The following is a 14766-nucleotide window of genomic DNA, read 5'->3' as shown; positions in this document are numbered from 1 at the left end:
CCTCAATGCTGAGAAGTACAGGCAGATACTTATCCATCATGCAATACCATCAGGGAGGCATCTGATTGGCCCCAAATTTATTCTGCAGCATGACAACGACCCCAAACATACAGCACAAGTCATTAAGAACTATCTTCAGTGTAAAGAAGAACAAGGAGTCCTGCAAGTGATGGTTTGGCCCCCACAGAGCCCTGATCTTAACATCATCGAGTCTGTCTGGGATTACATGAAGAGAGAGAAGCAACTGAGGCGCCTAAATCCACAGAAGAACTGTGGTTAGTTCTCCAAGATGTTTGGGCCAACCTACCTGCTGAGTTCCTTCAAAAACTTTGTGCAAGTGAACCTAGAAGAATTGATGCTGTTTTGAAGGCAAAGGGTGGTCAAACCAAATATGGATTTGATTTAGATTTTTCTTCTGTTCACTCACTTTGCATTTAGTTAATTGATAAATATAATCGATTAGCATGTCTATTTTTAAAAGCATTCTTACTTTACAGCATTTTTTCACACCTGCCTAAAACTTTTGCACAGTACTGTGTGTGTGTGTGTGTGTGTATATATATATATACATATATATATATATATTGTACAGATCTAGTACAGATGTTATATGTTTGCTTAAACCTGAACTTGAGTAGTCCAGCTAGCTTGACTGTGTGAGCTTGTTGTTACAGTGTGAATTTTGAACAATTGGCTTATGACATGTGATGGATGCTGGCACAAACCGAAACCAGGCTGGCATGTTATTATTATTATTATTAATTTTATTTCTTGGCAGACGCCCTTATCCAGAGCGACTTACAACATAAGTGCAAACAAAGTGCAAAAATACAGTGAAGTACAAGGCATGTTGCCTAAAGACCATAGATTGCTCACTCTGCAAATACATTGGAAATGCACAGAGACCTTTCCCTTCTCGTGTGGTTCAGTCTCGTGCCTCTTTTCATCTTTTAAGTGAAAGTGATGTTTTTTTAACTGAAGTGATTTTTTTTTTTTACTGAAGTAATGCTCAGGTTGCCTCAGCGTTTCCATGTCTGCTCAGTGAGAAGTCCAGGCCCTTTAATGAGTCCATAGTGCAGCTCAGTGCCCTGTCAAATGGCGTTGTCAAATTATCTTTAAGATTAACTGCTTACTTGTCTCACTCAAAATACAGAGATGTAGCTTATCTGTACTGGCAACACATGTTTTTAACCACATGAAAATCACCATGAAAGTCAGATGCAGCTCATCTTACACTTTTTATCAATAAACAACAAACCATCGCTGCTCACCTGTTCATTTTCTTTCAACAAGGTTTCAGGAGGTGAAGGGGACACAGGAAGGCCTACCAGCAAGTCACAGATCACAAACTTGCCCCCCATTGCTTTTTATTGAGTAGTAGAAAATGGCTCATGACAACAAAATACTGTAGCAGACCTGGATCACTTGAAATGGCTGTCTTTTGAAAGTAAGATGAGTCCTGTAATACATCAGTGAGTTGTAGCCTCCTATCTCCTAGACTGTGTACACTTTAATCTTACTCTTCCACCTCAGGGGGGCCTTAGAGAGCAAAAAGGTGTCTCTCAGTAAAATAAACACTTGAATAGTTTTAGATAAAGAATTAAGTCTGTATCAGTGGTTCTCCGCTTTGAGCCATAAAATATCCTCCACAGCTGGGCAGTGCAGCTTGGCGCTTGGTCTTTCTGGGGCTAGATCAGGAGGAGGAGGAGGCTACAGTGTAACGAGCCAAAGCCGCAGCCATCAGAGATTCCCTCCTCACCCCGGTCAGAGGAGATGGTTACCGATGATGTTGCTCTGAGGTCCCTTACTAACATTGTGTGGCCTGGGCTAACGCAACTTAGTGAAGGGACAGAGGTGTGAGCTGATAGAATTGTGTTTACAATGAGAGATGTTGTATCCATTGAGATTAACTCCCAGATGGATCCTTTGTTCTCAAACAAAACGTCCTCTGAAGAACCCCTGTGTTCAAATATGTAAGATATTATTCAATTGCTTATGTTTACTGTAAAAATAGTGACCAATTAGCTTTTTCAAAATACTTGGCCAGCCCTCATGTGTTATAAAATTAAATATGAATTGCTTTTGGACCAGAATATGACTGGAATGCTGCCCAGCAGAGGCAAAAACAATTCGACCAGTCACCAATTGTTTTCAGACGTAGATCTGTGAATAATTTCCACATGGTTCTCTTACAAAGTTCTTTGATTACTCTATTTCCATCAAACATGTAAAGTCATATCTATCAGTCACCAAATGCGTGCGCCTCTCCATGCTTAACCATCACTCCAGTTGATTTCAGTACACTCCACTATACCCTCCCATGTTATACACAATTATAATTCAATTCAGGTGAAATAATTGCAATGTGGCAAGAAAGTCCCAAATAATACTGGGAGAGGTGATTGGCAGGAGCTTGTAAAATTTATATTTTCTTTTTTTACGTCCTCTTGCCATGTTGTTTCAGAGGAGGAATTTCCTAGCACTAGGATTATAAAATATGTCGATGGGATGCTGACATAGTGCTATTTAAGCCCCTCTCTTATGTTACATGCAGAAAGTCAGTTTTTCATAAAAACACATCGAGTCAATTACTTGTCCGTTTCTATTGTATAGTAGTCTATATATATATACACACCAGTCAGCCATAACATTATAACCACCTGCCTAATATTGTGTAGGTCCCCCTTTTGCCGCCAAAACAGCCCTGACCCATCGAGGCATGGACTCCACTAGACCTCTGAAGGTGTGCTGTGGTATCTGGCACCAAGACGTTAGCAGCAGATCCTTTAAGTCCTGTAAGTTGCGAGGTGGGGCCTCCATGGATCGGACTTGTTTGTCCAGCACATCCCACAGATGCTCGATTGGATTGAGATCTGGGGAATTTGGAGGCCAAGTCAACACCTTGAACTCATGATTCATCAGCCCAGGTCACCTTCTTCCATTGCCCCGTGGTCCAGTTCTGATACTCACGTGCCCATTGTAGGTGCTTTCGGCAGTGGACAGGGGTCAGCATGGGCACCCTGACTGGTCTGCGGCTACGCAGCCCCATACGCAACAAACTGCGATGCACTGTGTGTTCTGACACCTTTCTATCAGAACCAGCATTAACTTTTTCAGCAATTTGAGCTACAGTAGCTCGTCTGTTGGATTGGACCACACAGACCAGCCTTCGCTCCCCACGTGCATCAATGAGCCTTGGCCGCCCATGACCCTGTCGCCGGTTCACCGCTTTTCCTTCCTTGGACCACTTTTGATAGGTACTGACCACTGCAGACCGGGAACACCCCACAAGAGCTGCAGTTTTGGAGATGCTCGGACCCAGTCGTCTAGCCATCACAATTTGGCCCTTGTCAAAGTCGCTCAGATCCTTACGCTGCCCATTTTTCCTGCTTCTAACACATCAACTTTGAGGACAAAATGTTCACTTGCTGCCTAATATATCCCACCCACTGACAGGTGCCATGACAACGAGATTATCAGTGTTATTCACTTCACCTGTCAGTGGTCATAATGTTATGGCTGATCAGTGTGTATATATATATATATATATATATATATATATATACACTCACCTAAAGGATTATTAGGAACACCTGTTCAATTTCTCATTAATGCAATTATCTAACCAACCAATCACATGGCAGTTGCTTCAATGCATTTAGGGGTGTGGTCCTGGTCAAGACAATCTCCTGAACTCCAAACTGAATGTCTGAATGGGAAAGAAAGGTGATTTAAGCAATTTTGAGCGTGGCATGGTTGTTGGTGCCAGTATTCACAATCTGCTCAGTTACTGGGATTTTCATGCACAACCATTTCTAGGGTTTACAAAGAATGGTGTGAAAAGGGAAAACATCCAGTATGCGGCAGTCCTGTGGGCGAAAATGCCTTGTTGATGTTGGAGGTCAGAGGAGAATGGGCCGACTGATTCAAGCTGATAGAAGAGCAACTTTGACTGAAATAACCACTCGTTACAACCAAGGTATGCAGCAAAGCATTTGTGAAGCCACAACACGTACAACCTTGAGGCGGATGGGCTACAACAGCAGAAGACCCCACCGGGTACCACTCATCTCCACTACAAATAGGAAAAAGAGGCTACAATTTGCACAAGCTCACCAAAATTGGACAGTTGAAGACTGGAAAAATGTTGCCTGGTCTGATGAGTCTCGATTTCTGTTGAGACATTCAGATGGTAGAGTCAGAATTTGGCGTAAACAGAATGAGAACATGGATCCATCATGTCTTGTTACCACTGTGCAGGCTGGTGGTGGTGGTGTAATGGTGTGGGGGATGTTTTCTTGGCACACTTTAGGCCCCTTAGTGCCAATTGGGCATCGTTTAAATGCCACGGCCTACCTGAGCATTGTTTCTGACCATGTCCATCCCTTTATGACCACCATGTACCCATCCTCTGATGGCTACTTCCAGCAGGATAATGCACCATGTCACAAAGGTCGAATCCTTTCAAATTGGTTTCTTGAACATGACAATGAGTTCACTGTACTAAACTGGCCCCCACAGTCACCAGATCTCAACCCAATAGAGCATCTTTGGGATGTGGTGGAACGGGAGCTTCGTGCCCTGGATGTGCATCCCACAAATCTCCATCAACTGCAAGATGCTATCCTATCAATATGGGCCAACATTTCTAAAGAATGCTTTCAGCACCTTGTTGAATCAATGCCACGTAGAATTAAGGCAGTTCTGAAGGCGAAAGGGGGTCAAACACAGTATTAGTATGGTGTTCCTAATAATCCTTTAGGTGAGTATATATATATATATATATATATATATATGTGTGTGTGTGTCAAAATTGAAATTTTGAAAGCTATTTTCTGCCCCATAAAGGCTGCTTTTATGTGCATTTACTATTTTGCAAGAAATCATGGAATGTACTAAAAGCATATGTGCAGGGACTTTACAGTCAGCATCTTAACTAGCTGTACCACGTCATGTGTGTATGTTTCATAATAATTGCATTCATATTTTTGGTTTCAAGTTGCAGAGCAAGCCCCTGTTGGCACATGTAAGGTGACTTACACCAGTTTTCTGACATGTTCAGTTTCTCTTTGACCCAATTTTGACAGAGAAAATGGGGAAAAAGCTTTTGTATCCGTCTCCCTGACACACACCAGCGGTCAGACGTACTCTGCAAACCTTTTTGTATTATTTTTTAAATGTAATCAGACTCAGTGTTGCAGCAGTGAGAACTAACAGAGTTATTGCTGTAGGAACAAGGTCTTCCCATGGCCACAGTTCAGAGCTCAACAAAACCCTGTTAGCCACATACCAAAGTATATGTAATCAGGCTAACTGGTTTTCTAGTCAGGGATCATAAATTGAGTTGTTTCTATGTTTCATCCAATTTACAATTAACTGTGAATTTCTGTGTAACATCATGACCTTATATTCTTGTTATGAGGCAGTGGTGCCATAGATGCGTGCTGTATATAGCATTTGTCACAAATCTAAGAAATTAGCATAATTCGGAAAGAGGCAACTATATGTCAGCAAGTACCACAGTGGTTATAATAAGGTGATGGCTCAAGGGAAGGCCCAGAGAAAATATCTTCAGTTCAGTCATGTGGTAACACTTTCTCTAAAGGCAGAGCACAGCATTGTGTTTTGAGCTCTTACTGCGTCTCTGCTCCTTTGTAGTTGTGCGAGAGCAGTGTGAGGGCCAGGGGTGTCAACAGGACTGTAGTGATCAAGGCAGAGGAACTGCTGACTGTTTTGCTCGGCGGTGTCAATGCTGTTTACTTTGGCATGATCTAGCTCACAGTACAAAGGTCTTCCTCGGGCCATTGTTCGTAACCTCACGTCTCTGGGGCTGAATGACTGGGCCATTTTTCTCTAAGGTGGGAGCAAAACCAGACCTCGTAGCTCAGCTGACAGTGTCTCATAATTGAATAAATTAAAGTAGCCTATTTATACAAATATTGTAAGGTAAATTGTCCTGTAAGGTCTTAATATAAATTAAAATCTCTAACCCTTTTGATGTCTGCTTTCCTGCATGCTTCTGCACTGATCTGAAGTAAAATTATGGATTTCCATTTTCAACATTTTACCAGGTTATTGATGGTCATCTTCTACATTGTGACGAGCAAAGACTCTTTAAGCTCAGCAAATTTGTCATTACCTTTTAAGCTGAAGTTACCCTTTTTCAATACTTTCTAACTTCCAAGATGATATTTGAAAAGCATGACATACCACCCTGAAGTTACAAATCACCAGCTACTGTTATATGACATGTATGTATGTTTGACATATGTCCGCATATTTAATTACCCCAGCATGTTGAAACTTCACAGCATATATTTTCTTATGCAAGATTAATTCATTCTGAAAAACCTCTTGCAGCTCAAATGAATGTGACTTTCGCTAAGCATTGTTTTTTTTTTTTTTTGTCATGTCATTCTTTGTAAAACTCACTTTCAATATCTCCCTTGCTGCCACAGTCTGAAAGAAAAGGTTCATGTGTTCATGTTAATAATGTGCACTTTACAGACTCTCATCACTGTGTGTCCATCTCTGGTCTTCACATCCTTCTGGGGATAAATCGTTGAATTTGAGTAGGAATTTGCATCCTTAAAGATATCCAGTGAAGCCTCAGATCTTGTTGGTTTACTTTCTGCCAAGACTCTATTCTGAAGGGGTGTTATTTCCCCGTGTTCACAGTAGGCCATTTGTTTGGGAATAACCAAGCCATCTTACATTAAACTAAAATGTTGGAAGGGATTATTGGCTATAGATTGTAAGCTCTCATTGTCTCCTTTCCCTTCAGGTCCTGGCAAAGATTCCAGATTGACTTTGGCATCAGCTGTTGCTCGAAGCCCGTGGAGTAACTCTAGATTCAATGTTTCTATTCACGCTGCTATTCGCTACGAGAAGTGGAAACTACTCACCGGATACCCAGGTATTGTATAGGCAGGCTGCTAATTTGCTCTGACCTTTCAGTGTACAATGCAGTTTAAAGAGACTTGTAACGAACAGCAGTGTTATAATGAATCTGAACACTTGTCTTCATTTAATTAATCCATTGCATTAGGGCAAGCACCGTGCACCAAATACATACCTGATGTGCAGCTAACAAAAAGCAGTGTAAGTGTAATCGGATCGGTATCGTACAGTTTGAAGCATGACGTTCTGGTTGTGCTCGGGGGAACCTTGGACTGGAAGGAGAACATGTTGTTTCTCTCAAGCACTTTTTGTATGTTTTTTATACACACAAAAACTGTTTACTTCTCAGTTGTGGGTAACCAAGGGTAACTCCTTCTATGTGGGTGTTCAAGGAGATGATACGCCCACCCGTGTGGCCCTCAAGGCCTGCGCTCGGGACAGGCCTAGCATGGTTAATGTCATCCAGGTTCATGCAATCAATGCCTTTCATGTTTATACAGTGGGTCTCTCTTTGTTTCATATTCCAAGACAGATGTTTTTGGGGGAAACGTAAAATAAGCAACAAATGAACAACAACAACAACAGAGACTGAGGTTTGCCTACAGCATGTTTCTGTACTGGTGGGTGTCAAAGTTGAATTTCGTATGCAGGGCTGTTTTGTTTTAGTTTTCAGTTGGGCCTGCTGAATGAAAATAAAAGCCTCTAGGTTTTTGTAGGGCTCCTGATCGCACCACATCTGTCTTGTTTATGGCCACTGGGAACAACAAACACTGGGCCTCTGAAATGGTCACCTTATGAGCTTTTAGTCTGGGCTTTGTTGAACTATTTATGATAGGCTTCTTTCCCCTCGTAGTCTCCCCTAAAGCACGCAATGCGACTCTTCTTCAATATCATGTCACTCTCTTTTGTAATATGTGGCATATATTCTTAATAATTCTTTATAATTTTGGCAGTGTAAAAGACTCCCTGAGGTGATAATGAAAGAGTCCAGAACCTCTTGACACTAAAAAAATATTAGTGGCCTCCATGTAAAGCCATGTCACAAATGTTTTTAGGTTTCTTCGTGTTTTGAATAACGTGGATGTGATGCTGTCTTTTCAGGCTGTGCTTACTGGTTCCCGCCACCACAGCTGCTCAACAGTTCAGAGATTTATGGTGCTCCACCTCCTCTGAAAGACACGATGCTTTTCGACATAGAGTCTGACCCGCAAGAAAGGTGGGACCTCTCGGAGAAGCACCCTGACATCGTCACTCACCTGCTCGGAAGACTCCAGCATTACCAGAAAGGATCCGTGCCAATAGTGTACCCTGACGATGACCCTAAGTGTGACCCAGAACCTGCAGGAGCCTGGGGACCCTGGGCTTAAACTGGGTGGCACAGAAAATCCTTCTTCACAGAGTAGCTGTAACACTGGAAGCCATATTGTTAGGTTCCCCACATCCCCTTGCCTGTGTTCCCCAGCCCTGACTCGGAGACATGGCTTGGTACTTACAAGTGGTGCGAAAATTTAATCTACATGCCAAATGTCCCCAGTCTGTCTCCGAGTCTGCTCACCAAGCTGGTTTTCCTCATGAAATCAAGTGCAGACCGAACCAAAGCATCCAGATAGGAAGGGCTTGAGAGGCTAGTGAGACAGTGTGGCCGAGGACTGTGAAAGGAGCCTTGCTCTGCTCTGCTCTGTGCCAGAGAATACCATCAACAAAGACAAATAACGAACTGTGTTTAAATAATGTAAGAGCTGCAAAGTGACTTGTTTTCATGGGTCAATGTGAAATGAGCAATTCTGTTTCCAGGCACTTTCCTCTAAATATGCCGCTGACAATGCAAATTACACTTAACACAACTGTGAGTGAAGTCACAACACAAACATCAAGTCATGAAAGTTCAGCGCCCTGCATTGTGCACAACTTGATTTGTTTTTAAACCTGTATTTCAGTCCTTCAGCCCAAAGATCCCAATATAGCTCCCTGTTAAGATGCCTATTGCACAATCATAAACCCTCAACCCAATGGGGATATTTTAATAGTCTCAAGCTGTTCTGTTACTACAAAACAGCATGGTAATTAACCTATTATTTTTTATTTATTTTTTTAACTGTGATCTAGAATAGTTTAAATCGAAGGTCTATAGGGAGACTTGCAGGATGCCGATAGAATTTCAATTAAAAAAAAACAATTGTGCGAAACACTCCACCCTATTGAAGTGATAAGGGGAGACGGACTTTGAATCTTTGATGGTCTGTTGGAGGGTGTTCCTTTACCTTGGTGCAGTGCAGCATAACATACTATCACTGTTTTGAATACAGAAACCAACAACAATCCAGAGTGTAGACTGCAAACTATACTAGGGGGGAGTAATCGTGAAGCAAACGCAAGCATGGGATGGAGCCACAATATTCGGAGACTAAATTAAAAACAAGATATTGTCCTTCTGAGTCACCATATCAGAGGGCTAATATTAGGACCGAGTCCTATATTAGTCAAATAGGATACACCGTGAGATATTTGGTAGAAAAACAAAAACAAATCTGCACTCCAGTAACCAGCAGACTTTATTATTTTTATTTTTTTTATTACAGACTTTTTATTGTTATTAGATGATTTATTTCTGAATGCAGGTTGTGGTCAGTTATTTCTGAATATTCCTCATTCCGACAGGAGCGGAGATTGTGCTGTTGCTCTCCAGTGAGGAGCGAGGCTTATGAGGAAATAACCACTAACGCTGACATGGGGGCGGCCTGTCTGTCTGTGATATTCCATTGATGCGAGAAATCCAATTAGGTTTAGCAAGAGACTAGATCATCAGAACATCATGAGATCAAATACGGAGGGAAGCCGGGGTCACTCGGCAGTTCAGGCTTTGTGTTACATATTGTGAAGCCCAGTGACCCTTAACCCCTTGGGAGCTGTGAATTTTCAATGATCACTTTAATCAATTTTGTTATCATTGTTTTAGTTTATTGCTGTGTAAATAATTTAACTGGAATAAGTGTCCTTGTCATTGGGGGAGGGGGGATTGGGGGAACATATATATAGTTATATCATGGTAGACTTAAACTGCACTATATTTGGATGTATATTTTCTAAACCAAAAATGTATAATTAAATCTATAATTTTCAAGGTTTTGTTCTTGCTGCTGTGGATGAGCACATACCTTATTGAACATTTGTTAACTCAATGGACAACAAAGTTATAACAATAAAATACAAATGATTTGTGTTATGAGGAATCCTGAATATTGCCTCAGCATACATCTTTTTGAGAATTAGCAAATGTCAATTATAATATAACAATATACTACAAAAGTGTATCCCAGTTTCTTCTCCACTGGAAAGTATTATATGCACACAAACTTCTCTTGAAATAAATGCTGCCATCATATAGTCCTTTCTCATTATACGGCCAAGTCTGAGACACTGAAATTGCAGTAAGTGGGGCTGACATTACATAGAGAGGTTAATTTAGTTAAAACCTCTACTGATAAAGCTCTAATCATTACATTAAATCCATTATAATTAGGAAATCATATGTTTTTTGCATAGAAGAGTGGGGAAATAATAAGAAATTAATTTGAATTATACTACTAATGTGTCTTTAAATTCTTCCCACCCTGATATACCAAATGTTTTTTCACTGTAATTAGAAAAAGACAAATAAATTAGATCCAATGTCCATGAAAATGTACCAAAATGTTTAAAAGAGAAATCATTTTCATTTGAGCCTTTTAAGTAAGGACAGATTCTCAGTTTTAATACATTTTCCTTTATTTAAGATGATGGTCAGAACATGGTTAGTAGAGTACAGTTTGAACTGAAAAGGCTCTATATAGAAAATGCAGGCGGTAGATGTTGAACTTTCCAGAGGTTACGGATTTATTATGAGTTCCTGCCTGGTCTTTTAGCTGCCTAATTGATTTAGCATAGTTCTGGTCTGATTTCCTGGTCTTTTTACATCTGTACCGTCACATGGCCTTCTGATCGCCAACAAGCAAAGTTAATTATGTACCTTATCTTATCTTTACAGCCCATCCATATTCGTCTTTAATATAGGGATACTGTAACAGCCTTTGAAAAACATCTCTGACTCACACCATCGATCTCTGGGTGAAGTCGGCTAGAGTACTACACTGTCACGCCCGTTTCTGCGTGGCAATGCTTGTTTTTCTCTCTGTAGCAACCTTAGAAACCTATAGTAGCCTTGCTTACAGGCGTCAAAACCTAAATTTTGGAGGCTGCAAAAAAGCTGAGACTACATCATTTATAAAATGCCAATTTATATTAAGAAAACAAACATGTTAACATCACATCTTCCTTGACAGATAGTTTAAACATGTTTGAGATCCCTTTGATATTCTTCAAAGAGACCAGCAGATCCACAGAGCATACATTATTAATGCTGTACTTAAACTTTGACCTGCAGCACAATTCCCCAAATCTCCATTCCCAGAAACCTGAATAATGACCTCAGAGTGTCGTGATCTCCACGGCGATTGAAAGCAGGCAGGTTGAAGGACAAGCTCTTCCGTAGCTCTTCAAATTTTGTGTGTGTGTGTGTGTGCGGGGGACCTTGTGCATCAGGGGAGGGGCAGCAGTCGGACTTATCTGGTCATAACCTCCAAATCAGCTTCTAAGATACATTCTCTCTATATATGAGAACACTGTGCGTACAGCCAGGGAATGGTAAAATGGACCAAAGGGCCTTTTCTCTTGTGTAACTGTGCTTGAGTTCTTTTACCAACTGCAGCTCCTCTGAATCAGAGGTGCCTATTTGTGCACATAGCTGTGAGTGGCTGGAGGACACTGCCAATGTGGAAGTTGACTCACTGGGATGCAGAGGAATACATGTTTTTAATCAATAAGCTCCTAGCAACCGAGTAAGTAAGATGAGTCAAGGGACCTCTTCCCATTTGAAATGGTTTGTTTTCATTAGAATCCTGAAACAGGCACCAGTTTAGCCAACGTAGCCGTGCACCACACTTCATACACATTTTAATATCTGGAGACTTGACTTCTCATGCTTCCTAAGACTTCTTTTAAGCTAAATTGTTAAACAGTTATAAATCGCACCATGTTAACTTGGTGTTGTTCAGGATTAGATCAATATTCCCTGTATTTTATACAGGCAGCAAGACATCCCTGTCTGTCTGTTGAAGAAATCGACAGTAATTTGTTACAGGAGATTGTTTTCTATACAGGGCTCTCCACGTGTGCACTTGGGTTTCAAGGTTGGCAACTGAACAAACAAAGGAAGTGATCTCCCCTTTGCCCTTCTACAAGAAGTTAGACTTGGCCACTGCTTTTTGGGAAAACAGTGTTTTGTCTGGATCACTGAGTGCTGATTAGACGCGTAAAAAGACATAACAGATCCTCCACGGTTGCAATTGTGCCTGACCGTTTTCCCAAGCAACACCTCTCCCCATGTCAGAATAACCTCGGTGGCTCAGCCATGCCTCGGCTCGTCATCTGATATCCGCCTCACTGGGCTGCATGTGCAGGATGACCTTCGACTTTCATTCAACAGAGGCTGTTGTTGGAGCACATTGAGTTTGAATCCTGAATGTATTAGTATACTGTTAGTATTCTGACTTTTAAAAGCCCTACTGAGGCCTCAGACTGTGGAGGACATTGCAAAAAAGGAACAATAAATCAAGGGATATTTGTGAGTATTTCTAGTGGTGTGGTTTCTTTGAGTTTGTTTTTATTTGCATATCGCATGTTAGTGTAAATGTAGCTGTTAAAAGGGTGTGTGTATGTCTTTGCCTTTGAAGAACTGCAAGATGGATTTTGGCATTCGCAAGCCGCACGCACATGCACCACGAGAAATGCGTCAGGTACTGGTGATATTTCAGCTGTCACTGCCACAGGTCTGAACTGTACTGTAGAATGTAGGAATTCTGTTGCTTGGAATGATAGATTTCGCAAAATAGTTGGAGTGCCATCCCAGACCCATTATCTCTCTCCTGCCAGACGGCAAAGACAACATCAACGTTCAAACGCACTGTTAAGGGTATCGTGCACGAAAAAGAAATGCTTACAGGGCCACACAAGAATACAGAGTCCCAAAAACTTAATTAAGATTACAAAAATGTATTTTATGCAACAGAAGAGTGTCTTCACATAAGCATTTGTATATTTTAAAACAGCTCTATATATAATAATATATAATTATCTTTAATTACAAAACTTGTACTGGTGTGTATTTATGAACAGCGTTTCTGAGGAGTATAATGAGATCTGCTCAAAAACACGAGAAACATTTTCCCATGGCAGCTGCGTTGCACAACTCTGAGGGGAACCTGCGATATCTTCAGATCAATGGCTTAAACATACAAAATTAAAATACCAGCTCAAAGCTCTTGCTGGATATAGGGAAACTCTCCCATCAGAGCTAACAAAACAGTGATTCCCGAGGTTGTACAAGAGAACCAGTTTTAGATATTAGAAAGGTGGAGTTCTTGTAATTCTCTCCACTGCTCCCTAAGCTTTGATGACAGTGAGTGATGGGTCTGTGACCTTTTCCTCCTCAGACCAATATCGAACTGATTGTCAGTGGAACTGCCCCCTGTGACAGCCACCAGATTTCCTCTAATACTGTCCCCTAGCTTTTCAAACTGACAGAATCTAAATTAGTATGTGGACCTTAAAAAAAACGCCATTTTCAAGATTCTCCATATAATCTCAATATAATAAACTCAATATAATCATTCCACAACAAGCCTATATTGCTAGTGTGTGGATAATAATAATTAGTGGAAATATATTAACAGAATCGTAAAGCTTCCCAGACATATTTCTTTCTATCTGAAATATATTGTTTTGAAAGGAACGAGTACATTTTCTGCTCTAAGATCAGCGAACGCTTTGTTGAAGAGGGATTAACCTGGGAAGACAGACAAGAAGATAAGTGCTTCCTCCTCAGGTTTCCCTCTCAGGATCAGACTCGTATTAAGACTGAGCTTCTGCTATATCTTCCTTGCTCAACAGCAGCTCTCTCTTGCTTTGTCACACTAATCTTCACATATCCTTTACCCATGACTAACCCTAATATTATGGTCAATTTCCCCATGTGTCACCCTGCTGTCGAGCTGCCTCTGCCCCTGGGATGCAGAAGAATCCTTGGCAAGATACAGCTGAGTGGCCATGAGGGTCGGACCCGTGTCTAGTGAAGTGTCCTTTCAGAGTGATTTAGCCGTCATTAACAAAGCTTTCACCTGAACTGTGACCTGCACTGAAAGCAGAAGGAAGGCAGTGAAGGTATGCTGGTCTTGAATTTGAAAGACTGATCGTTACACTTTAATCATGTGACAACAGTCCGGTATGCATGTGTAGCGTGTTCAGGATTCAAACCACGCCTATGCACCATGCAGCTCCATGAGTAAAAAAAATAATGTATTAGTATTAGGGTCTCTTCACACAAACTGGAGATGTTGCCTTTAGCGATTTTATCATTGTGTTTTATTTTTTTAATTGACATGATAATTGTGTATTAGCATGGTTCACCTATGTAAACTTTGCTGTGCTTTCATTGAAGTATATCCCTCTACTTTCCCATCAGATTTAACTGAATTCAAAATGAATAGGAAAGATGATGCTTCATTCTTGTTCTGTAGAGAGTCGAACGTAATTATTTTCTGCTGTTTGATCAGCTGGATTGGAAAAACTAGGCATGCAATTTCAGCAGAAGCACTCTTTTTTATTTCGATATTTTCTAAGTCAAGCCTACAGTGAAAATGTGTTTGTTGGCTTTCAGAGAAAATGTGCATCACCATCTCTTGACAAATTGAAATCCCACACTGGAGTGGAAGCTCTGTCTCATGCCTGATCTTACACTGGAAATTCAAACAAGAGACTTCTTCAGTTTGCCTG

At 41.0% G+C, this 14766-nt stretch overlaps 1 protein-coding gene across 1 annotated transcript in view; it reads left to right on the top strand.

The window, feature by feature from the left end:
• arsb (arylsulfatase B) overlaps positions 1 to 10137 on the top strand; it is a 40208-nt gene extending 30071 nt beyond the window's left edge. Inside the window, exons 7-8 of the mRNA XM_066711978.1 lie at positions 6785 to 6916; positions 8002 to 10137. Coding sequence (XP_066568075.1) covers positions 6785 to 6916; positions 8002 to 8267 — 398 coding nt within the window. The 3' untranslated portion in view covers positions 8268 to 10137. The remainder of the gene's footprint in view (positions 1 to 6784; positions 6917 to 8001) is intronic.
• Positions 10138 to 14766: the final 4629 nt, after the last annotated feature.

The sequence above is a fragment of the Amia ocellicauda genome, chromosome 8 (assembly GCF_036373705.1).
Source record: "Amia ocellicauda isolate fAmiCal2 chromosome 8, fAmiCal2.hap1, whole genome shotgun sequence".
Lineage (NCBI taxonomy): Eukaryota > Metazoa > Chordata > Actinopteri > Amiiformes > Amiidae > Amia > Amia ocellicauda.
The sequence above is the reverse complement of the archived record's forward strand: the minus strand, read 5'-3'. Positions and strand labels throughout refer to the sequence as shown.